The following is a 25,498-nucleotide window of genomic DNA, read 5'->3' as shown; positions in this document are numbered from 1 at the left end:
CTCCCAGCACCCCGAGCCCCCGCTGCCCCTCGCCGAGCTGTCCCCCAAGGGGCTGCTCTGGAGCCCAGTCCCAGTTTTGTCAGGAAATGTTTGTTTAATGACATCTGAGGGGTTGGCAAACAAACCCCCAATGCTTTTGCAAACAGCGAAGCAGCAGCGGGTCGCAGGGTGGTGAAATCTGTGTCCATCCCCTCCCAGTCCCCATTTGTGGGATGGGTGGTCATGGCAGCATCACACATACAATGTGTGATGCTCTCTGGGTACCGAGGTGGCCGCGCTCGGTGTCACCAGTGCCCTCATTGCTGGGCTCACTGGTGGCTCCTGGTACATCTGCACTGGGGGGGTCCAGGATGCAAATCTGGACCCGTCGCTCCCTTCCAGCACTTTCCATCCTGCTGAACACCCCATTTCCAGGGAAGTGCTGACGGGACCTGGCTCACAGCCGGGTCAGGAGGGTGCTTGTCCCCTGGAACCAGGAGGGTGCTGTGGTCAGTGCTGGCAGACCCCAGGGATCAGTCTGTGTAAATACCTGTTCTTGCTAGAGCCGGGCCAGGCTGGAGCCATAAATTCCTAGCATGGCAATGGTCACCCGCATGCCAAATCCTGCCCTCCCTGGTGGTGGTTTTATTTAAGCAAGGCCTGGGATATGCAAAGGAGCCGCTCTGTTTATCGTTTACTGACAGATGGAAATATTGCCTGCTATTTTAATGAGAACAGGGCCCATAAATTCCAGCCTGCAGCTTCCAGATTCTCCCCCCGGACCCGGCTGTGGCTGGATGGGAGGCTGTCCAGGGATGCGTGTCCTACTGAGCCAAAGAATCTCGGAGCACGTGAGCGTGCTCTTTGTACCTCTGCACCGTCCCTGACCTCGCCAGCGGCCGTGGTCCCAGGGCTTTGCTGTGCTCTCAGCCTCCTGCACGCTTTGCTCTGCTGTTCAAGGTGACGTTGGCTCCTGCTTGCGCAGGGCTGTGATTTGCTTATGTGGGGAAATTGCAGATGCATCTGCTCCCCCCGCCTCGCCGTCCCTGCCGCCCCCGCCGCGGCCGTGGGGATGCGGTGCCGGCGCAGGACGCTGCTCCTGCCGCAGCCTCCGACCTTCTCCCCTGGTTGAAAATGTCATTTCCAGCTTTGTCTCTGGCACAATTTCCTGAGGTGTGAGCCTGAGGCGGGGGCACGTGGCTGTGAATCACAAATTAGGGCCAAGAACCGGCTGATGCGATGAACATGTCCCCTCTGCACCGGTCGCTGAGTGTGATGCCAGCACAGTGGCTGCTGTGTCACCTGTGCTGACCCCCTCAAATCCAACCATCCCCTGCTGCTGAGAAGAGGGAGCAGCCCTTTGAGAGGAAACAGCCTCAAGTTGCGCCAGGGGAGGTTGAGGTTGGATTTAGGAACAATTTCTTCCCCAAAGGGCTGTGGGGCATTGGAACAGGCTGCCCAGGGCAGTGCTGGAGTCACCAGCCCTGGAGGGCTGGACAGACGGACTTGAGGTTCTCAGGATGTGGGGCAGCGCCAGGGGTGGGGGAATGCTTAGACTTGATGATCTTGAGGGGCTTTTCCAACCCAAATGATCCTGTGATTCCTGGGCAGGTGCTGGCCAAGCCGCTGCTGGGGCGATGGGCTCAGCCCGGCACAACACACAGGGAGGATGGGCAAGTGTGTGTCTCAATGTGTCAGTGCTGGGGGAGCCTTGGGAGAAGAGGGGTTACTTTTTAAAGACTATAGGTTAAATCAAACAATTGAGTTAGACAAAGACGGGATATTCCTCTGAGCTGGAATCTCTGTCTCGCACTGACATCTAGAGCTACATCAAAGGCAGCTTTCACAGACGCTGCTCGATCTCCCCCGTTCCCCCTCTGGCTTCGCTGGGTTATTTCTGCAAAGGCTGTAATCGCTTGCATTTCGCAGAGCAAAGCTGCGGAGGAGCTTAGCTGGCAAACAGATGTGATAATCAGTATCATTACAATTTATTAGCTCTGCGCCAGAAAGACCCCCCAACTTACAAACAAATTACTGTTCATTAGGCATTTTCTTGCGAGGGAAAATCGCACATTTCTGTTGTCTCGTGTTGAATTGTGGTGCGGCAGCAATTAGATACGGGATGTCCGCAGATGAAAGATGTTTTCATATTGCAGATGCCACTTCAAATACAACTGGGTCAGGAGTGATTTAATTAGTGCCTGTGATTTTTGTTTCTCAAGGGTGCCCAAGTGAGCTCTGTTGGCTCTTGGTGTCCTCGTGTGCCCACAGCCAGGAGATGGACCCCCCATTCTGGTGCTGAATGAGCAGAAATTGCTGTGTCTCCCCCCAAATGCAGAGTGGTGGCTTTTGTGCTGGTGCAGACTGCGAGGTGGGGACAGGGGACAAGGCTTTGCTGCCATCTGTTTTCTCCTGGGTGACCCCAGGGGCTGCCCATTGCAGGATGGGCTGAGCCGGAGCGTTTCAGGGATTCACTCCCTTGCTGTCTCCCAAAAAAAGGCCTTTCCACCAGCGTCCCAAAAAAGTCACGGGATGTAAAGAGCAGCTCATGCCGGCGTCCCCGGGCCCTGTCAGTTTGCATCTCGCTGAAGTGCAGCAGGGCCAGTTCTCTCCTTTGCAGCAGCATTGTCCTGGCTGCCCGAGATCTGAACTGACAGCAGCTCGTACCCCCTTGGCCAGGGATGGTGGGTGCTGGGGATGGTGGGTGCTGGGGGCTGTGGGAAGGACACCCTGCCCAGGCATCCCTGGTGTAAGGAGGGTCTATGCAAACCCTGAATCCACCTCAAACCAACTTCCCTGGCCTTGGAGTTTCTCTTCATGTTCAGATGGAGCCTCCTGTGTTTCAGTCTGTGCCCGTTGCCCCTCACTCTGGCGCTGGGCACCACTGAGCAGAGTCTGGTCCATCCTCTGACACCCACCCTGAGATGTTGATCCATTGATCACATCCCTCTCAGCTTCTCCAGCTCAACAGCCCCAGCTCTCTCAGCCTTTTCTCATCAGATGCTCCAGACCCCTCAGCATCTTTGTGTCCCTCCCTGGACTCTCTCCAGTGTTTCCTTGTTAAACTAGGGGGCCCTGGTGGCATTATGTACCCAGACCCTCTCTGGGGCTGCCCAGTGCCGTCCCTACCCGCTCCGCAGCGCCGCACAGAAATAACAGCCCCTTGCAAAGGGGGAGATCCCAGTTTCCCCAATTAGCCGCTGAAATGTCTGTCTGTGCGTGTCTGCAGAGCAGAAAGCTTTGAGATGAGCAGAGAAATTGGTGTGACAGCTTCAGCATCGCTGGGTCTACAGCAGAGGGAGGGGATGGGGCCCCCCGGGAGGGGACATAGGGACCCCATGGGAGCCTGTGCTGCTGTGGAAGGCAGGCAGGGGCTGGTCGTGCTCTGTTATATGAGAGTTTGTCTTTGAGGGACCTCCCCAGCTCCCCAGTGCCCCCCCTGCCATGGGCAGGGACATCTGCACCAGCTCAGGGTGCTCAGAGCCCCGTCCAGCCTGGCCTGGGGTGTCTCAGGGATGGTTCATCCACCACCTCTCTGGGTACCTGGGCCAGGCTCTCACCACCCCCAGGGCCAGCAATCCCTTCCTCGTGTCCCGTATGAGCTGGGCAGCCCAGGCGGTGCATGATCCTGCTCTGGGTGCCCTGGCATGGAATAGAATCGCAGAATTCTATTCTATTTGGAGGTCAGCTGCAGGGAGTGTTTCCTTCCTGCTGCTCTCTGCTGTCGGAGCCCTTCAGTTGTTAATTACCAAGGAAATGGGTGCCAATCTAGTTTTTTCTTCATTTCATGTTACGCATGGAATCCTTTAATTGTCTTTAATAAACAGGGCGATGCTCAGTGGTGCTTTGTCGGCCATCAGATCCGATGTATTGATTTAAATATGCAAACATGCAGCATTATAGTCTAACTGGGGTGCAGGAGCCACGTTGCTGGGTGGGCTGGGACATCCTGGAACCCAGGGCAGGCACGTAATCCCTGAGGATGCTGATGCACCAGGTTCTCCTGAAACTCCCCCCAGCAGATCTATACCCCTGTGTGTTAAAGGGTCTTGAATATTCAGCCATGACAGACGCTGCATCTCCCTATGTATTAATTGATAATCTTATGGTCAAATGGTAGCGGGGTTCATATCTCAAAGCTTCTGTAGGTTTAGCGAAGGACAAGCATGCGGAGCCCTCCTGCTCGGCTGGCCTCGGCTGCTCCCTTCAGCTGCGAGCAAAGATGATTAAAAATAGCTTTTCAGCTCAGATTTGAGTAACCTGGGATCTCGGTGGGGGGAAATGGAATGTTTTTTCATGTCTTCAAGATGTTTGCTGGGATCAGGTGTCATTCGGAGAAGCGCAGTTGTGTAATTGGACGTTTTGCCTTCTCTCTGTTTATTCCCAGGCTTCTCGTGTCCCCGTTTGGGGACAGGGACATCCCTCGAGGCTCCTGCTGGGGTCGGGTGCTGTGCAGAGCTGGGGGTGGAATTTACCCCCATCACGGGAATTGGCAGAAAATCTCAGTTCTGTTAAATAAACCACTTGCAAAAAGCCATTTTGCATGGGGGGGAAAAGGCCCCATGGGCTCCGTGCGAGCCCAAACCTTCTTCTTGGCACGTCAGGCTTGTGCCAGCCCACTAATCCAGAGAAAACTGCTCCCTTTGTAAATCCGCTGAAAATACCCCATTAACTTGCTCTCCCTCTGAAAAGCCCAGCTATTCAGCTTATCGCAGATTAATAACTGTATCATAATTAATCTCTTATTTTATTGAGTCGGTAACTTCCAATAAAAAGCAATGAATTGATTAGCTGTGATTAGCCCCTGGGTTTTGCTGGTGCAGGTTGTTTGGTGCTGGGGGAGGTTGGGAGCCTGGGGGGGCCAGGGCTGATGCTCCGGCTGCATCGATGGGAGGGGGTTGCTTTAAAAACAAAGAGACCAAGCCAAAAGATGCCACCGGATTGTCTCCTGAGTATTGAAATGGCTTTGACCTTCACCAGGTGCTTCTTGGGGGGGTGCAGGTTCACCCACCGAGGATGGGGCATCACGGTGGAGCTTTGATCCCACCTCCCCATGCTGTGCTTGACTGTGCGGCTGATTCCTCCTCTGCTAACGTGCCAGGCTAATTTTTAGTGCTGATTCTTCTTTTCCCCCCAATTTTCTCCCTCTTAAAACCACCCTTGGCAAAAAGCTGCAATCGCCCCTGGCAGTTGGGATAAAGGGGTTTAGTCCTTGGATTCCCAGGAGGATGCAGCAGCCGTTCCTCTGGGTCTGTCTCACTGTTCTGCTCCTGCCCAGGCTGGGATTAGCTGCTTAGGATGAGCTTTGGGAAACCCACTGGTTTAAATCACAGCTTGGGGTGCTCAGGGATCCTTGGTTGAGCCTTCTGGGGGGGTGTTTGTGCCCTGCAGGTGCTGGGCTGTGGATGTGGGGTCATAGTGTGGCAATCGGGGGGGTAAGGGCTGCGTTTGGCACTGGGTGCTGCTGAGATGCTGCTGGCAGAGCCGGGGAGGCAGAGGCTGAGCTGTGCTGTGTATAGAGGCGGCGATTTTTTTTCCCCAAATCGTGAGGAAATTGCCTCATGTTATTTTTAAGCACCGTATTTGGCGAGCCAGTTATCCTTAATCTTGGATTTTGCTGTAATTTTCTTCTATTTGGTTTGCTATCAAGTTGCAACAATAGCGTTTTATGGCCACTTAGCTCAGGCATGCACCACACGTGATCTTAATTAGAAGCGGATTAAGAGCGATGGGGAACATGCCGTCATGGAGCGTTTCACAGTTTCCCATGTAGCATCCGCTCGGCAGATTTGGAAGAGGAAAGCGTGGGATTTATTTTAAGTGTGTGTACGGGGGGAAAATGGTAAAAGCAGCAGCAAACCATGAGTGTGTCTCAGTGGCCGCTGAGCCCCATCCCAGCCTGGTGGGGACTTTCCTGGGGGGCTGAGGTATCACCCCAAAAAACACCAGGACTGGGTGGATGAGGGGGACCAGGGTGGAGTGACAGGGGTCTGATGAGCAGCAAGGCTGAGAACTCAGCTCATCTCTCCCATCTCCAGCTCTGGGTCCCTCTTGTTGTCCGATGCGCATCGGTCCCTTCTCTACATGCATGTGCACATATGTGTGTTGCTCTCCCAGGGAAAAGATGGGGAAACAAGCGTTTAAAAACCAGAAAATGGGGGGGTGATGTAGGTAGGACTGAGCTGGATGAGCGCGAGCAGAGGTTTGTGGGTAGTGTAAAGCTGTCACTGTGATTTAGGGTCGGCTGGTTAAACTGTTTTATGTTCGCAGACAGTAAGTCGTAAGCAATATACAATTTTCTCTGAAGAGATGATCTTCCCTCGTCATGCTTTACGCCGTCCTTCCTGCAGTGATCTCTCCTTTCCATAACCCCGCGGTGTCGCGGCGTGGCTGTGCGGAGGGAGGAAAACCGGGTTCTGGCAATTGGAGAGATGGCAACAGCCCCAGCCCTAGAGGTTGGGGATGAGCTGTGGTCACAGTGCTCAGCTCCATCGTACCGGTGCTTGAGCCATGTTTGGCTGTGCAAGGGCTGGGATGGAGTGTCTGTGATGCTCCATGACCATGCAGGGAACCCATGGAGGGGTGTTATGCTCTATTAGAGCGGGACCGTGTTTAATGGCAGTCATGTAGCCGTTTAAATTAGTTTTTATTCCTTTTTTTTGCCTCCGCGTTGTTGCTGCGTTTTGAAAACTCACGCACGCAATGCTGCTCCGGTTCACCTTTGGTATTTGCTACGGCCGTAGATTTGTGAGTAATAGTTCCATTTACTTTAGCGGCACCGTGCCAGCAGGAGCGTCTCGGGGCGCTCCGCACCGCGGCGCTGGAGCGCATTGCCCACCCTGGCAGTGACATGTCCCCGAGAGCCCCCCGGGGGCACGGAGCTGAGCAGGGACCTCACGGGTGAGACCCGAGCCAGTGGCACCCCCTGGGTAATTACATACCAAGATTTTGGGTAGCTGGTTGCCATAGCAACCCCCAGATGCGCTGATACAGGGGCTGAGGGTGCCCTGTGCCGGTCGGGTGGGCATCTCTGCTGGCCGAGCTCAGGACTTCACACAGAGCCCAGGGCATGGGACCCATGCAAAGCATTTCTTTGCATGCTCAAGCGTGGTTGCAGGTGAAACCTTCTGCTCTGTTTTGGTTTTGCTAGGAGGGGCCTCCTAAACGAGATGGAAAATATTACACCCTATCTTTCTCTCTCTGCAACTATTTACAGGTGTAATTTCCGTCCCTTTTCCCCGGTAATTGAATATTTTTTAGGTCATGCAGTTTCTCCACCCCATTTGCGGGGCCTGTCCTGGATGCCTTTGTAATTAGACATCATCTCGCTGGGAAAGATGATTAACGCGGGAGGCGGCAGCCGGGAGCGCAGCCCCGGATCTTGCTCGTCCTTGAGGCTCCTTGTGGGCATCCAGCCTTGGGGACACTGAGTCCCGTCCCTTTGGGGGGTGACAATAGATAGAGCACCCCTTGTTTAGTGTCCCCAAACCTGTGGACGCAGTGGCCATCCCCTGCGGTGACACCCAGGCAACACTTATTAGGATTTTGAGAATCCGCATCTAAGCGATTTTAAGCTGCTTTTTTGTTTTTGGGTGGATTCTTACCAAAACGAGGGGGAAATGATGTTTTAATGCCTTGCCCTGCAACAAAAAGGCCCTTAATGGAGGAGTTTCCATCCTGGTTTAAAGCTGAGACTTCACACAGGAGCTGGGATTAATGAAAGGGCAATATTGTTCTGAAATGGCAAAGATTAAAGTGGCCCAGGGAAGAAAAGCTGAGGTGTTTCGCTGCTCTCCTGGTTCTTAGCAACGTGATGAGACCAGACCTTCGCTTCCTGGGGAAAATGGAGGTTAAATCCCAGCTTCTGGGACACCCAGCACCAAGGTCCCCAGCTTGATATGGGTAAATGCATCATTAGCTCCCTTGGTTTGCTCTTTTTATTGTTTTTTAATGCATAAAAGTGGAAATCTGGAAGAATTAATTAAACTCAGGACGCTCTGAGCGGATCGGGATGAGCATCTGCCCACGGACTTGATGGTTTGGACAGGGACTCTGTTTATCAAGGGGGGATCGTGGGGGGAATCTGAGCCACAAACCCCATCCTCTTTGTGCTGGAACCCCCCAGGGCAGGATTCAGCCTTTAAAATGTGTTATCTTAATCCTGAGCAAACTCGGGAGCAGGAAAGGTCAGCGCCCGCCTTCCCAGCCTGGTGGGGATGAACTGCCGGCGGCTGCACCTTCTGCTTCTGATGGGGCTCAGGTTACCGAGCAGAAGAAAACTGATACACATCCTCCAGGTGTATCACTCTTGATCCTATCTGGCATCTTTCACCCCCAAATTATACCTTAAATCCTTAGTCAGCCAGAAAGGCTCTGGAAAGCTTGGCAGACTGGGAGGGTTTGGGTGGCTTGCTCATGTTTTCTTATTCCTCTGTCTCATTTATTGATGTGTGTGTGTGTTTGCCCAATTCTGGTTGCTATTTGCCAGGCTGCTTTTGGAGTCTAAGGCTGGGAGGAGCCTGTCCTGCTCACCTCCCAGCCAGCGAGGATTTTAACTGTGCCATCAGTAGGTTTCAGAGTAAACGCTCTGTTGTGGTTCCTGGAGTCTGTCCTCACAAAGGACCTAGTGAATCGGTGGCATTAGGGACAGACAGTGCCCAAACCGGACCTGTTGGGTGACAGCTGGACCCGTTCTGCTTCCTGAGCTCCCCCCGCCTCCCTGCCCTCCCTTTCCCTTTGAGCCGCTGCTGCAGGCGCAGCTTGAGCAGACTTGCCTGAGCAAGCCCGGCTTTACGTGGGTGTAGGCGAACACTCCCCCTCCGACTGTGTGTGGATTTGCCGGTTGATGAGTGCTGGAGGGTTGTGGCTGTGCCAGGGCAGGCAGACTCCAGCCTGTGCTAGACATGAGGAAGGAATTGTTGGCTCTAAGGGTGGTGAGAGCCTGGCCCAGGTTGGCCAGAGAGGTGGTAGATGAACCATCCCTGAGACACCCCAGGCCAGGCTGGACGGGGCTCTGAGCACCCTGAGCTGGTGACGATGTCCCTGCTCATGGCAGGGGGGGCACTGGGGGAGCTGGGAAGACCCTTAACCCAAACCATCCTGTGGTTTGCAAAGAAATCTCACTATTCTGTGATAAGATCCTGAGTTTTGTTAACAACCTGTGTCGAAAAGCAGCAATCACAGGGCAGCGCAGCATCTGATGCAATAACGCCCGTTGGCTTGTAGTGCCTCCCACGGTGTTACGCAGGGATGGTAAAGCCGGTGGTCATGGGCACCCCGGTGCCCTTTGCAGCTTCAGGTTCCGGTGATAGCGCTCGGCAGCGGCAGCTCCATCCCGCAGATGATGATGTGGGAAGAAGCAGCCGCGGGGTTTGCCCCCCTGGGCGTGGGGCGGCTGGTGATGCTCCTGGGAGGGCAATGGGCTTTTGTGCTGCCGCATGTGCCAGCGCTGGGGTCTGCGTACAAATATAGCAAATTACGCACCGGTTGGACCCACGCGGCGTCGGTGGGAAATTCCAGCGGTCCGCTGCGGGAGGGCGGGAGGCGTTAATGGCAGGGGTCTGTAATCAGCACCTGCAATTAGCCGCTGCTCCAGCTGGCCACAAAGGCTCGGCCATAAAACACCCCATCCCACGCTGCCGTTCCTCGCTCCCACCCTTTGACCCCTTTCGACCACGGTGATGCCAGCGGGGACCTGTAGCCCCTGGGGATAAACTCAGCACCAGCTGGAGCAGGGAGACAATTTATTGATGAAATTGTTTTGCAGAACTGGTCAGGGTTGGGGTGAGGGTGGGTGGAGGATGGAGCTGGGGTTCAGGGCTGTACTTCGGTCCTTGCTCATGGGGCTGGAGCTCTGGGGATGCCAAAACTCTCCTGGGGAAGGGAGAACAGCCCCCGGATGGTTGTCAGCCCCCCGCTCCTCCTGGTCTTTACACCTTCGCGCTCCCCTCTGCTTGACGCTCGCTTGCAGTAACACCAAACTGCTGATGACATTAAACAAATTAATATCGGGTTTAAATAGCCTGCTGGGAGGCTGGTAACAGGCGGCGCGGGGCCCAGCTGTCAATCCCAGATTAGCGAGTGCCCGGGCTAAACTTACTGTTGCTGCTAACGACCCCAAAAGCAATAAATACCCTGCGCGGGGGGCGCGTGTCCCCGCTGCGTTGGTCCTGCTTGGGGTTGTGCTGGTGATGCTCCTGTGCCAAACCCTGGGTGGGTTTTTGGAGAAGGACGTGTGGGAGGGATGCCCTGGGCTGGCAGCAGCGTGCAGGGGGACCCTGATTGGCTTGGGATGCTTTTTGGAGCACCAAAGTGTTGGAATTTACCCCAAAAGTGCCTGGTCTGGCTGCAGTGCCTGGGAAGGGAATTTGGCATCTGGTGGTTCACATCTTTGGTTTTGCTCTGCTAGGGGCTGGAGGGGTTCCTGCCCAACTCTTTGAATTGTTTGACTTGAGGGAAGTGTTTAAATCCCTGTCCTCATCTCTTTTGAGGGGGAGATGATTGTTTCCTCTCGTCACAAGCAGGTTTTTCATCATATCCCTCTTTAAAAGACACCTCGCAATCAAGTAATGAAACTTCAGAGGCCAGAAATTCAGTGTGGGGAACGTGCCGTTCTGGGGGTGTCCAGCTGCCTCAGCCTTGGCTAATGAAAATGATGGGGAGGGCAGCAAGCCCTGAGTTTACACCAAACTCCAATTATGGGCAGCTGGGGTGAGAATGGGCTGTCCCCATTCACCCTTGTCACCCTGCGAGGTGACACCGCAGCTGGATCAGACTGTGCATGTTCCAGGGTGGGGGTCGAGCCCCCTTCCCCACGGGGCTGCAGGTTGTCTGGTACCCGACGGATGCTCCAGGACTGGCTGGGAGGTTTCTACCTCCCTCAAGATGATGGAAAAGGGGATGAGTTCACATGCTGCTCTTGGGCAAGCACCAGTGTCTCGGTTGTGAACCCCAAAAGCCGAGGGACGTGCCGGTGGCCAGAACACACACCGGTGTGTGCAGGATGCGCTCGGCTTCTCAGGCAAATGGAGCTCATGCAGTTCAGAGGGATGTCGGTGCATCCGGTAGCGTGGGAGGATTTTGGGGAGCCTTTCCCAGAGAGAGTCAGTGTGGGTGGCTATTGTGGCTATTCCCCCTCCATAAGCAAACCCCGTGGTGGAGACCCAGCGTGGGGACACCTCTGCAGGCACAGCCACCCCAAACCAGCCCTTTTAGAGGGGGGTCTGGGGCACTGGGATTTTTGGGGTGCAGACGAAGCCAGTGTGGGCTCCCCGCTCCAACTTTCCTTTGGCAGCCCCGGCGTTCGCTCCGTGCCCCGCTCGGCAAGAAAAAGCCGCTTGTGCTGTGCCGGGGGGGGGGACACAAGGAGGGCGGGGAGTCAGTCCCTGCGCTGCTCCCCCTCCTCCCCTTGCCATGTGAATCCCCGGCACCTCCGGCTGCTTTTTCCCCGGCGGGGCCGAGGCGGGGCCGGACGCGGGGGCTCGGGGTTCGGAGCTGCGGATTGGGGGGTGCGGGGGGAGCCCGTCCTGCCCTGCCCGCCCCTGCCCTCAGCCCAGCCGGCCGAGCGGGAGGCACCAGCAGCGCCGAGACGAGGCAGCCGGATCCAAAATGCTTCTAGGTGGGTGAAACGCAACTTTCCTCCTCACGCACCGCGGGAGCAGCCGCTCAGCCGCATCGCCCCCCCATTGCTCCCCATCATCCCCATCACCCCCATGGCTCCCCGCTCCTGTTACTCCGCAGAAAAGCCGTTCGCGGCGGCCGCTGCTGCGTTGGGTGCAGCTTAGTGCATCGCGTAGAGCTGCGGGGTTTGGCCGTGGGAAGGGGGTGCAGTGGGGGGCAAGGTCCGGGGCGCTCGCCCCATTCTGTCCCGGGGATGTCCCTGTCTGCACGGCCGCAATTGGAGCGTCCTGCGGGCAGCCGGCTTCTGCGGAGTTACAGGAGCTTGAGAAAATGGAAACAAATCACCGAACGAGTTGTTCTTGAAAGCAAAGAAAGAGAAACGTATCTAATTGTTATTTTCTGTGTAGCTCTTCTAAGGTTATTGGGAGGGGGGGTGTCTTTTCTCCTCTTTGCTATTTTGTCTATGGACTTAACTCTTGATAGTGAAAAACTGAGGTGGATTATTTACTGCAAGGAGGGAGCTCCAAAAATTATGTGGTGCTTAAGGAGTCCGGGTTCGGGAGCAGGGGGTCGGTAACAGACTCAGCATAGAACACAAATCCTGATTCACCTGTGGGGTCCCCATCCTGCCCCCATCACGGTTTGGCACGCTAAATTGCCCTCATGAGATTTTCTTCTTCCTGAGCAAACCAGGTCGTTGCCATTCCCTATTGCCATCCTGCCCAAAAACCCATTTAAAGAGCTGTGCTTTTTATTGCCATCAACTAAACCGCGTACCGTGCACCCACAAAATGGTCCCTCCCAGCCCAGGCACACATGCAGCCTGTTTCTTCAGCTCCCAGCCTGCTAATCCTAATTACTTACGGGATTCAAGCTGAGTTGGAATCACTGCATCTTATTGATTTTGCTCCCAGGGCTGCAAAAGGAGGAAGAAACAGGTTTTGCGCTGACATGGCTTTATTTTGCCCTTGCTCTTCGTTTAGGGGTCAGCCCCGACTGGCGTTTCTGTGCACCCGCGATGCGAATGTTTGATGCTTTTTGTGTGAAACGAGGCCGGGGGGGAGAGTGATGGGCAGCGTCTGTGCAGACAAGAGCTGCCGGCTGGGCGGTGGGGGCTTTGCCGCCGACTTTGGCTGTTTTGGGCTCGCGGAGCGGAGCTGCGGCAGCAACCAGAGCGTAACGCTGCTTCACCCGCTTCACGGGAGGCTTTGGGGCTGGTGATTTCAGTGCTTTAGTTCTCATTGGCATTAACTTTCCAGCAGGATGCTGGGGATGGAGCGTTGATGCTCCAGGCAGAGCTGAGGGGTCTGGTGGGCGCTGGTTTTCTCCGCGCGTGTACACACATGTGCAGTGTTCACATATGTGTGAGCGCATGTGCGTCTACATGCAGACACACACTCCTTTTGCTATGGTACCGTGTCGCCTGTGCGTGCTTGTTGGTGCAAAACTGGACGTGGGTGGTATTGAACCGATGGCTCCTCGGAGGTGCTCGTCAGCTGTCTCCTGTGGGTCACTTTAATTGTTCTAATAGTTTGAAACACAAGCTTTTCTCCATGAGCTGGCTTTCCTTGTGTCTCTAGAATGCGTAACAGGATATTTATCTGGAATACTTGTCGGGCAAAGCAGGTTTAAAAAGAAAATTGCCCCCCCAAGCTTGTTTGTAGCCTCGTGATCTCAAACATGTGGGAAATGCTGTAAAGCCACTAAAGCTGCAATTTTGAACCCGCTGGCGACCTTCATACCCGGGTTGTGGTGCTTTGGGTAGAGAAACATGGGGGTTGGAGGGTGCATGTGCCACGGCTGCTCCCCGCGAGTGTTAAACATCCTCTGCCCCCCGTGTTTTAAATCTTAATAATTGGAGCTGGGGTGACCTGGTTCTGTCCCCTGTCACAGCGCAAACACACGGTGGGCAGCGCAGGGAGGGACCACGCGTGGCTCCTGATGCTGCTGCGGGTTTGCTGTTGTTAATTGGCTGTTTAATTAAGCTTCCTGTCCTCTCCGTCGTTGGGGTTAATGGAGAGGGGAGCATGTCCCCTCTCAAACGCTGGGTTTGCTTTTGGGGCTCCTCCATCAGATATGGGGACTAAGCTTTCCCGAAGGTTGTTTTGGGTGAATTTCCCTGTAAATGCAGAAGCTGTTTTTATTGCCAGGGGCTTTCTGTGCAAAATGTCCTGGGGAAAACATCTGTCCCTTGGTTTCAACTGCGAGCGACACCCGAGGGGGGCACTGGAGGCTCTGAGCTCCTCCGGCAGCCTCAACCTCCCCTTCGGAGTATTTTTAGACCAAGCTGTCATCTAATCTTGACCTCCAGTGTGATGTGGGCTAGAAAATATCACTGCCTCTCCAGCATCAAGCCACGGGTAAAACTCCCAATTTTAGTATCGGTTCTTTTTAAGCCGTTCTCAGTTAGGCTTCACCTTGCTGTGCAATGGGTTGCCAGCAGGTATTTTGAGGAAAAGTGAACTTTTTGGAAGTTTCTGCGGGGCTGGTGCTCCCCGTTGGCTGCGCTACCGGCACTGGCGCTTTGATGGTCCATTCCAGCACCCGCCTGATGTCCCTAAACTCATCATGACCGCAGGGGGTGGGCATTTAACAGAGCGCTTTTCTTGCCTTTTCTGAGCGGGATATTGGGACGTGTGGGCTGGCTGCTCCCACTCTTCTCCGAAGTGGTTATATTAGCACGGCCCTGAGTAGGAGTGGCGGAAATTACAATGAAATGCTAGCGGTAGGAAATAAAAAGCTAATTAAAAAATAATGACAGATGTGTGTGTGCTTCCAAACCCTGGGTATGACCAGCCTGGCCCCGGGGCAGCCGTGATTCTGCAGCTGTCGGTGCGAACGCAACGGGCGCTGCGCTGGAGGCTCCTGAAAACAACGTTGGGAGCAGAAAGCAGGAGGGGAGGTGCAAAGGGATTCGACCTTTATAAAGCTTAGAGGATGAGGAATACGTAAATGCGGGGTTGAAAGTCCTCTCAGCCCTCTGGGACTTGCGTCGCCCCGCAAAGTGTGAGTTGGGGTCTCTGTAAGTGGGGTGATTCCCTTTCCACCCGTGGTTTCTGTGCTGGGGGGACATTGGGAATGTTGTCATGTTGTGATGGTTTGGGTGTCACCGTGGTGGTCTGTGCATGTCCAGGATGGCAGCGCTGAGAGGGGACTGCCACCAGCCTCTGCCACTGACCTGCTGGTGACCCTGGTCGTGTCACCTGTCCTCTCTGAGCCTGTTTGTCCTCTTGTTCCTGTGCCTTGTCCCTCTTCGGGGACCCGGTGCTCGGGGAAGGGCCAGCGCAGCCCCGCTGTGAGAGGGAGGCACCTGCCTCCAGGTGCTTCAATAATAGAAATCATTAATTTTCACTGCTAACGGGGGAAATGCTGCGCTGTGAAAAATGTGCGTTGGCTTCGAGGCAATTCAAAAGGCTGGGAGAGACGGGAGCCCCTTAATTTGTTCCAAATTGGTTATTTCACTGGAACAGTGAGAAAGCATCAATTTGAATATCTTTCTTTTTTCCTTTTCATTTCTGTCAGTCGCTCCCTGGCTGTAATGAATTGAACTCGGCTATAATTTTTATGATTTAAATGATGCTCAGAATAAAGGCTGAACTAATCTGGGCTCCGGTCTCCCCGCTGAGCTCTCCGTGTTTCGGGAGGACCCTGATCTCCCTGTCCATCACCCTGGGGGGGAAGGCGATGGTGGGGAGGGGGGCAGGCAGGGTTTTGGGGTGCAGAGCCCAGATCAGTGTTCAGCACTCGCTGCCTCCTTTCTGTCACCACCCAGGGTCAGGATCAGCCCAGGTCCTTTCCCAGCTCCTTGGGACCTGTGGTGGAGATGAACGAGGTCCTGGCTGGGCTGTGTGAGCCCCCGCTGTGGTGCGGGGGATGCCGAACTGGTCCGGGGCTCTGCAAGGTGTCTGCAGTGCTAAATACTGATTTTTCACATCATTAGTTGACAGATGGAGAAAGAGTTGGGAATTAAAACCCAAGGGGAGGTGGGCTCGATGCTTGTGGATGTGGGGAGGAAAAGAGGCTTGATGGAACAAGATCCACATCCAGTTTTGCTCCTGAGGAATCATTTATTCTATCAGTTGTGCAGAGTTCGGGCTCCCTGCAGCTCCGGGGTGCTGGATGCAGCCAAGCTGCCTTTGGAGGACCAGATGCATCAGCTGGGAGGGAGCCCAGGCTGGGATGTGACCTTGTCTCTGCTTCTGCTCTTGCTCCTCAATAGAAAGGCTTTACCCTTCCCAGCTGCTCCATCGCGGGAAGTAAATCGGCCCCATCTCTGATGGGAAGAGCATTAGCCCGGAGCTGGGGTTGCTGAGCGGGGGGAGAATGAGCACTGTGCCCCCCTGCGCAGCCCAGACGAGCAATCCTGTTTGCAGCCATGCCCTGCAGTTTGCAGGGATGTCAGCTGAGTTTATTTCAAGGCTTCTTCCCTGCCAGCTCCAGTCACGCAGCAAAAGGTTGCGCCGAGGCTGCGCAGGGCAAGGAGGCAGCATCCTGCAAGCTGGGGGGTGGGGGTCCCCGTGTCAGCCCTTTAGGGGCTGATTCTTCTCCAGCAGTGCCCCACGGTCCCCTCTCCATGGCCCTCAAGGACCTGAGCTGCCGCTGTGCTGGAAGGACCCCCCAGCAGACAAGGAACAACCCCTGGGTGCATTGGAGACAGCAAGGAAATATTGGGGTCCTCCAGCCTGTGCCCCATCCCCTTCCTTGAGCTGGGGCCCCGTGAGCCTCCGGTCTCTTTGCAGCGATGCTGTGAAGCAGCAGATCCAGCCCTGCCAGATCTGCCTGTCCAGGCGACAGCCCCGGGCGGGGGGTTGCAGAGGTATTTTTAATTCGTCTGAGCTGACCCAGTGTTGAGCGCTGTCTCCTTTGCAGAGAGCCGGCTCTCTCCTCGCAGCCTGCCTTCCTCCACCAGGCACAGGGACATTAAATCGGGCTGTCACCACCTTCGGGCACGAGGGATGCTGCTCCCCTGCATCCCCACCCCTGCATCCCCTCCTGAGCATCCCCCTGCTGCTCTCGGCCCCCAGTTCCTTTTGGGGCTCGTTACAGATGGGGCTTTGGGCACAGAGGGGGAGCAGGGACCTGCAGGGCAGCATGCACCTTCCCGCCCCCCAAAATCCTCCCCATGAAGAGCTGACACTGCAGCTTTCCTGGGGCAGCGTGCCGGGGCTTGCACACCCCGTCCCCATGTGGTAGATAATGAGGGGGCTCTGTGGGGAGGGGGCTCCTCTCTGGGGTTTGCAGCTTCAGGAGCACCAGCAACTCAGCTTTCCTGCTGGAAAAGCGTGAATCATTCCCCAGAGCCTGGCTTAAAGACCTTAACACAGAGAACAAAAACCTCATCCATACATTCGGACGCGGAGATTTAATATTTTTTGGAATAATATGTCTGGGTTTTCAGTCTCTTCTGTTCAGCTTCGTATAGATGCGATGAAAAACCCTGCAGGGAGGCGCAGCCCCTGGACGTGGGGCTGAAATGCTGGTGGGGGATGTGGGGACCTGGCCCCTCAGTGCCCCCGGTTTTGGGTTTGATTTGGCCGCTGGAGGCTCAGGGCTCAAGTGGAAACTGTGGCTCACGGGGCAGCGGCCGCACTCGTGCCACTGATGATAAATGTGCTCGTGCAGACGGGGCACCTGCCTGCCGAGCTCTCTAGGCATGTCACGGGGGAGAAAAATAGCAATGATTGAATCTAACCGAGGCGGCTACTGCTGCATAGGAGTAAACAGGAATTTTGCCTTTTTGGTTGCTTTAGGAAGGAGTTTGCATGCGGTTCCTTGGTGCTCCCTGTCCCTCTGCTTGGGGTTTGGGTGTCTCTGCTGTGGATGGGACTGATCTGCTCCCTTTGGGAAGTGGGGAGGATGGAGACCCGGGGTCCTGCTGGTGGATCCCAGTGCGGGGGCTCAGTGGGCGCCAGGCGCTACCGGAGCCGTAGGAAATGGGACCACGAGCCGCTGCTGCTCCTCATCCCAGCACCGCTGACCTTTGCGATCCCACTCCGGATGCTGTGAAGCAGGGGATGTGGCAGCATCCTGCCTGCAAACTGATTGAAAAGGCTAAGTCCTCTTTTCTTGCTTGCATTAGCACAAGAATAAATAGTGCATATTTTCACCCCTGGGAGCACATCTCTGGTTTCACCCGGCTCCTGTTAGCGTTAACCCTGGGCTGAGGTGGCCAGGCAGGAATGTCCCCACAGTGGGAAGAGCCTCTTGCCCCGGGACAGGTGGAGGAGCCTAAAAAGAGGCATTTACTCCTGGGCAGCCAGTCCCCTCCCTGCGCGGAGCCAGGTACAATGCAGCCCCTAATCCCTGCACATACCGTGGGGCCGCAGCCCTTGTTTGGGGTCTGATTCTCCATCGTGAGCAGGTGGAGTCGGGGCCAAGAGCATCCCCAGTGCCGGGCACCGTGTCCATGCTGGGGGCTGGGGAACAAATGGGCTGTTCCTATGGGGGGGCTCCCATGGGACACCGGTGCTTTTTGGCATTTTAGTGTTATAGAATCATTTCAGTTGGGAGAGACCCTCAGGATCAAGTCCAACTATAAGTTAACCTCATGAATCCTGTTTGGGGGGAGGCAAAGCTGGTGTAAAGTCCTATTTTTGGATGAAGATGGATGGCTCTAAACTTCCCCTGCCTTTAATGTTAAAAGACGCTTTGCATCTTGAAGGAAAGCATCCTGCCGGGTGACCAGCGTGCACGAGGCGCAGCTTCACGTGCTCCCCTTGCTCCCCACCCGCCGTGTCCCACGTCCCCACCGTGGCCACCACCACGAGGCCTTTCCCATTCGTGGCCACCGCTAGTGGCCACTGCCGCCGTTGGCTGCCGGGAGCCCCGGCGCAGCCAGACAGTCCTCGCAGCAAGATGGCTGCTCCCATGCTCCCGTGAGCGCGGGGCGGCAGCCGCAGGCTTTGTTCCTGCAGCCACCGCGCTGGGGACGCGGCAGCACCGGGGGGGACGGCAGCTCCATGCGCCGAGCGGGGGGCGGGGGGTGCCCCACTGCTCCCCGCTTCCCAGCAAGGTTTTTTTTTAATTTGTGTTTTTTATGGCTTTGTATTGTTTGGCTGGGTTTGTTAATTTATTATTATTATTATTATTAGATAATTTTTTTTTTTTCCTATTTAAAAAGCCCCAAATCTGGGAAGTTTGCGAGCTCCCCTCACTCCAAAGCTTATGGCAGCTTTGAAATGGTACGTATGTAGCGGGAGGGTGGACGTGTGGGTCGGGCATGCAGGGCTGGGTGCTGGGGTCGTGTGCTGCTCTGCTCACCCCCCTGGGCACCTGGGGCTGATGATGATGATGATGCACCCACGGCTGATGCACCCAAGCAGGAGCCTCAGAGCAGCAGCTCATCCTTTTGCAACTCAATCCTGCTCAAACTTCCCCACAGACAGCACTCCTGCCCCGGCCGGGGGTGCAGCAGGCTTGGGGGGGTGTGGCGGTGTCACCCCCATCCCGAGCCATGTCCCCCCAGCTGGGGCGCGATGTGCACAGTGCGGGGTGGCCGGGGCTGGTGCGGGAGGTGCAGGACGCTGCGCCGCGGTGCTCCGCTCCATCCTGAGCTCTCCCTGTTCCTGTGTGCCCCGACACTAATTACTGCTTTTGCTTTCTTTTCTTCTTTTTAAGGCAGCGGCTTTTGCTGGGGGCTCCGTGTAGGTGGGGGTGGGTTTGAGAGCAAAGGGGTTGGTGATGGGGAGGGAATGAAGGAAACACCCCCCTGGGGCTGTGCACTGTCCTGGTTGCACGCTGAGCTTGACAGCAGGGACTGGGGCAGTGGGTCTGGGCAGGTTGGGGACGTGAACCGTGAGCGAAGCTGTAGGTGACAGCAGAACTGTCCCTTGTCCCACTTTGGGGACGACCCTTAAGCCTTGCGGGGGCACCGGTGTGATCCCAGCCCTTGCAGAGCCCGCGTCCCCGGGGAATGTCTGATGGATGCTGGCAACCGCGGAGCAAGATGGGTCTGGGCTTTGGCTCTCGAGTGGCAAGTCTGTCGCAGTTTCCTAATGTGCTTCCGAGGAGATGCTGCTCTGACCGGTGCTCAGCGGCTCCTGGACCAGCCTGGGGAAACACCTGCAGCTTTGGCGAGACCCCCTGACTGTGGGAATTGTTCCCTGGGTGCTTTTGGCTGCTGTGGTGTGGGATGAGGGGGAGATCTGGCTCTGGGAAGCGAATTAAACCACGTTAAATGGACGAAGATCAAGGCTCAGTGGGAACCTGTGCACTTGTTAGAAATCTTGAAAGCTTTGTGCTCCCTTTGGGCATGAAGGAAACTTCCAGCAGGGCTGTGTCTTATGGTTTCTCTCCGCTTCCTTGGAAGCATTTGATGCTGACTGTGGTTAGGGCTGAGTTTTAGACTAACAAAGCCCTGCTCTGGTCCTTTCGCCCCTGTCCCCCTGCCTTCACAGAGCTGTGGTGTCGGTGGCTCCACTGCCACCCACCCAGCATCACCCAGGGCACCCCGAGTGAGCCCCAGCTCTTGGGAGTGGGTGTTTGCGGCTCTGGGGGTTGGAGTGTTGCTCTAACACCTAAATCATGAGGTTTCCCACTTCTTGCTGTGGGCTGGGGTAACGACTGGTTCTCAGGGGCTTTGTTCTTTGGAAAAACCCCAAGTTCCTCGTGGGTTTCTCAGCAAGTCACACTGATCGACACGATTCCCTTCCCCACCCTGCGCTGGGTTCCTCCTCCTTCCACCATCTCTATCGAAGCTCAATTTGCTTTTTCAATCCAGTTCATGGAAGAATGCAAGGATCAGACTGAGTGGGGCTTAAGTGTAGGGAGGGAGCTAAGTGGATGTTTAAATACTTTTGCTACCTGGTTTAAATATGTGCATAAGTGCTTTGCAGGCTGCAGTAGATGTTTGGAGCCCTAGCTGGAGCGGGTCCTGTGTCCTGGGAGGGATGCTGGGCTATGTGGAGCACGGACCTGCTGCCACAGGACACGGCTTGGGGAGTTTCCTGGGACAGAGACAAGCAAGGGAGGAATGAGAACACACACGTGTGCGTGCAAGTCCCTGGCACGAGTTCCTGAGTTGGCCTCCAAGTGATCCTGGTTCAGCTCCAGGTCTCTGGCACTCGCGGGCAGCAGCGGGTGCTGCTCCTCGTGGCGCTGAACGCTGACTCAAGGCTGGTTGCGCACCTTTGCAGCACGGAGGTCTGGTCTGATGGGAAGCATGTTTGGGTGGTTATAACAAGGACCATACGCGTGTGTGTGTGTCAGTCCCATCGCTGACACCCAAAGCTGCCGGTGGCATCGGTGGGGTGCTCGGTGGGGTCCCACTGTGCGGTGCCGGGACTGTCACCCAGCCCTGTGTGCCCTGGGCGCTGCCACCGCAGCTCTTCGTTAGCAGGCGACAATAAACGATGAGCCCACGCTGAGGTCTGCAGGGCCCTAATCCCTTTCCCTTGTGTCTCTTTCATCTCCAGTCGAACCCGGAGAGTTGTAATAGACCTTCTTACTAAATTAAATGTAGAGGCTGCTCCTCCGAGGCATGTTTCAGTTCAGCCGTAGTGTTTGATTTCCCAGCCGCAGCAATATGGTGCCTCCAGGGAAAAAGCCAGCTGGGGAAACTTCCAATTCCAATAAAAAATGTAAGCGCTATTTCAATGAGCACTGGAAGGAAGAATTTACCTGGCTGGAGTTTGACTATGAGAGGAAACTCATGTTTTGCATAGAGTGTCGGCAGGCACTGGTGAAGAACAAGCACGGTAAAGCGGAGAACGCCTTTACCGTGGGCACGGACAACTTCCAGCGCCATGCCCTGCTGCGGCACGTCACCTCGGGCGCGCACCGCCAGGCGCTGGCGGTCAACCGGGAGCAGTTGGCTTTCGAGACCCGCGTCCACAGCCGCCCGGAGCTCCGCTCGGTCATCAAGGTGGAGGTGAACCCGGCGAAGGTGGCCGTCCTCACCACCGTCTACTGGATGGCAAAGGAGGAGATCCCGGATGAGAAGTGCTCCTCTCTGCTCGACTTCCAGAAGTTCAACCTCTGCCAGGCGCTGCTGGCGCCCGAGCACAGCGAGTTTTACCACCCCAGCGGCATCAGGGAGATGCAGGTGTGTATGTGGGGCTGGGGGCTCTGCACCCGCGTCTGACGGATGTTTTGGGGCTGGATGGTGCTTGCTGGTGCTGCTGGCTGTGGTGGGGAGCTCGGTGCATCTCAGTGTCCTGTTGAGTGTTACCAGCGCTCTCTTGGCTTTTTTTTGGGTGCTGCATGGGCAAGTAGGACCCTGAAGCACAAGTTCCCATCCTGCAGGCCCTGGTGAAATGCAGGGGGACAAATTCAGAGAAGGGAACGGAGCTGGTGAGGGGCTGGAGCACAAGTGTGATGGGAGCGGCTGAGAGACCTGGGGGGTTCAGCTGGAGAACAGGAGCTGAGGGGAGACCTTCTGATCTCTGAACTGCCTGAAAGGAGCTTGGAGCCAGGGGGGTCGGGCTCTGCTCCCCAGGAACAAGCGCCAGGAGCAGAGGAAACGGCCTCAAGTTGCCCAGGGGAGGTTGAGGTTGGATCTGGGGAACAATTTCTTCCCTAAAGGGCTGTGGGGCATTGGAACAGACTGCCCAGGGCAGTGCTGGAGTCACCATCCCTGGAGGGCTGGACAGACAGACATGAGGTTCTCAGGAACATGAGGCAGTGCCGGGGGTGGGGGAATGGTTGGACTCCATGATTCAGAGGGTGGTGCTTTCTTGGTGGTGTTCCCTGATTTGACAAGCCAGGAGAAGGTGATGGGCTCCATCATGGCCACGCATGTGATCCCAGGCACAGGGAGAGCAGGAGCATCTTCTCCCAGCTGAGCCTTCCAGGCTGCTGGAAGGATGAAAGCTCAAGAGTTCAATTAGCACATGAGAACTGTGGGTTTTTCCTCTTTTACCCTAAACTGAGTGATCAGAAAGATCAAGTAGCCAGAGAGTTTAGAAGGGATTTTCTTAATTTTACAAATGCTTCATGCCTGTTAAGATCAAATTAAATTTTTAGTGAGTCTTGGCTGTTTGCCAGGCTTTGTAGATCTCCAAAGAACCTTATTTTGCTGCAGATAGACTGAATCCACTAATTAGATTTCTCAGCCTGAAGTGCTACTTGCAGCATTTGCACACGCCAAGGAATTTTTCCCTTCACATTGGGGAATTCTCCTGAAATGGGGAAAACCAAGTAAAGAAGGAAAAGATGCCACACAAAGTTCTGCTGTTGCCTGTTGGGCTGGTAAAGCATGAATATAATTGCTGAAGTTTGAACTAAGGTGGTGGGTTTTTGCGTGCTGTCAATCCTGCTGAAGCCATGGGGGGCTCAGGGTAGGGGACCCCCCAGCTCTCTGCAGCTTTGCTTGGTGCTTGGGCTGCAGGCCAGGAGCAGGAGGAGATGGGATGTTAGAGAAAAAATAGAGAGTGATTTCTAGCTTGTGTATGTACTTTATGTACAACTTACTCAAGGGTCTCTTAGGATGAGAGGAAACAGCCTCAAGTTGCGCCAGGGGAGGTTGAGGTTGGATTTGGGGAACAATTTCCTCCCCAAAGGGCTGTGGGGCATTGGAACAGGCTGCCCAGGGCAGTGCTGGAGTCACCATCCCTGGAGGGTTGGACAGACGGACATGAGGTTCTCAGGACATGGGGCAGTGCCAGGAGTCAGGGAATGGTTGGACTCGATGAGCTTGACGGTCTTCCAACCAAAATGATTGTATAATTCTATTCTATGATTCTCTGACTTGGGACTTGGCGCCAATTTTGGGGTGACCCAAGGGCAGGAGCCTCGCAGCTCGCTTTACGCTGGGTTCCAAGCATCTCCTGGGTGCTTTTGAAGTTCATTTGTGTTTCTCTTTCCCTCCCTGCCTGCCCCGTGCATCTCCCTTAACCGGCACAGGCAGCGATCGCCAAAGTCCTGCACAACGAGGACAGGCACAGGATCAAAGCTTCGCCGTTCGTTGGGCTGGTGGTGGACGAGACGGTGGACGTCCTGGAGCACCGCAGCCTCGCCATGTTCACCACCACCGTGTCCCCATGCAATGGGCAAACCTCCGCCACCTTCTTGGGGAGCTTTGAGCTGCCGGCCGGGGAGACCTCCACGGTGACGGGCAAGGTGGGCGAGGTGATGCGCTCCTTCGGCATCCCCACCATGAAGATCACCTGGCTCAGCGCCGACAGCACGTCACTGGTGGCCGAGCGGCTGAGCGGGGTGGGGACGGCGCTGACGTCCCTCTGCCCGCTCCTGATGGAAATGCACTGCCTGGCCCGCGGGAGCTCCTTGCTGCTGGCTGAGAGCATTGTCAGCATCGAGTACCTGCAGAAATACGAGACCACCGTGGACGCCGTGTACAGGCTCTACTCCAACTTCAGGGGGGAAAGCAATGGCCTGCATGAGTTGCGGAGTGTCCTGGACCTCTGTGAGATAGACCTGGGGAGCTCCAAAGCCATCCACTGGACTTCTATTTTCCCAGCTGTGGAAGCCATCGATTCTTCATGGCCCACGCTGGTGCTGCTGCTGGAGAGCGAGGCGGAGCGGTCGCCCGTGGCCCATGGCCTCTGCGAAGAGCTCAAGAAATTCCAGTTTGTGGCCTTCACCAAGATCCTCCTGGACGTCCTCCCCATCTTCCAGAAACTCAGCCGCTTCTTCCAGATCGAGGACTTTGACCTCTCCATCCTGAAGCCCATCGTCTCCGCCACGGCCACCACTCTGCAGGCCCAGAAGAGCGCCAGCGGCCAGAACCTCCAGGAATTCCTCAATGAGATGAACGAGCACCCGCGGGATGACCGGGAGGGCGAGAGCCGCTTCTATTATAAGGGTGTTGAGTTGGCCAACTGCTCCAAGGTGCACCTGAAGCACTTTGAGCGCCTGAAGGAGAGCTACCTGGAGAGTGTGCGGGGCAACCTGCTGGACAGGTTCCCCAGCAGCGTCCTGGAGGCCATCAGCTCCTTCTCGGCCATCTTCAACCCCAAGTGCTACCCGCAGTCTTTGGAGGACATTGGCAGCTACGGGGTCAGCGAGCTGAATTTTCTCCTAGAGGCTTATTCCCGGGTGGTGGTGAGCGAGAGGGCCCTGAGCGATTTCCCCCTCTTCAAGCGGATCGTCTTCAGCCTCAGCCAGCTCTCCTTCAAGGACCTCTGCGTCAAGCTGGTCTACAGCAACTCCGAGATGCACGAGCTCTTCCCGGACTTTGCTGTCCTCGCAGCCATCGCCTTGGCCTTGCCATTGGGCTCGGTCCTCACCGAGAAGATCAGCCGGGGCCGGGAGCTGCTGAAGCGTGGCCGGTCGCACCGTGCGAAGGACGAGGGGCTGTCCGACCTCATGAAGATCGCCATTGACGGGCCGGCCATCAATGAGTTTGACTTTGCGTTGGCCATCGAGTACTACGAGAGCATGAGAGAGTCCGGCTTCATCGTGGCGCCGGTGAAGTGAGCGGCGGCTGGTGAAGACAGAGCCCTGCGGGCAGGGAGCCGGGTCCTGCGGGCAGCCCCGAGCGTCACCTCAATGTCACCTTTCCCCATCCTTGGTCACCACCAGGGCCAGGCAGCTGCTGGTGACCTGCTCTGTGCTGGGGAGAAGAACCAGGATCCTTCACAAAGCTGTGCCGGTCCCACGACCACCCTCCTTCATCCCCCAAACATCCATCGGAATTGGCTGGAATTTAAAATATTGAGGCCACCCGGAATCCCAAATTGCGATCAGGTGTTGTTTTTTGGTTTTTTATTTCTTTTTTTTTTCCCAAGGGTTTATTATTTGGTTTTAGGGAGACGAAGGCCAACCGCCCAAGCTCAAAAATCACATCACCTTTGCACAACGATACCCAGCAGCTCTGACTTAATACTCTGCAAAACCAGCTGATTTTGGTTGTTTTGGAGCCTCGAGTGAATGCAGAAAAGGCAGCGCGTCCTTCTAGCTCCGCGGCACAGCCTGAAATGCCTGGCGGTGTGGTGTTGGTGTT

General features: G+C 55.7%; 2 protein-coding genes across 2 annotated transcripts in view; both read left to right on the top strand.

Moving 5' to 3' along the window:
• ZNF385C (zinc finger protein 385C) overlaps positions 1-25,498 on the top strand; it is a gene marked incomplete at its 3' end in the record, with an annotated part of 59,016 nt that overhangs the window by 18,221 nt on the left and 15,297 nt on the right. The window lies entirely within an intron of this gene.
• LOC308050117 (uncharacterized protein C17orf113) lies at positions 21,122-25,079 on the top strand (the record flags this gene model as incomplete). The annotated part of the gene is made up of 2 exons (XM_080360061.1): positions 21,122-21,640; positions 23,440-25,079. 2 exons carry the CDS (start codon positions 21,122-21,124, stop codon positions 24,970-24,972), a joined length of 2,052 nt encoding a protein of 683 aa, XP_080216187.1. The 3' UTR covers positions 24,973-25,079.

The sequence above is a fragment of the Nesoenas mayeri genome (genome assembly GCF_963082525.1).
Source record: "Nesoenas mayeri genome assembly, chromosome: 26".
In the NCBI taxonomy this organism is placed as follows: domain Eukaryota; kingdom Metazoa; phylum Chordata; class Aves; order Columbiformes; family Columbidae; genus Nesoenas; species Nesoenas mayeri.
This window is presented reverse-complemented; position numbering and strand designations above follow the sequence as displayed.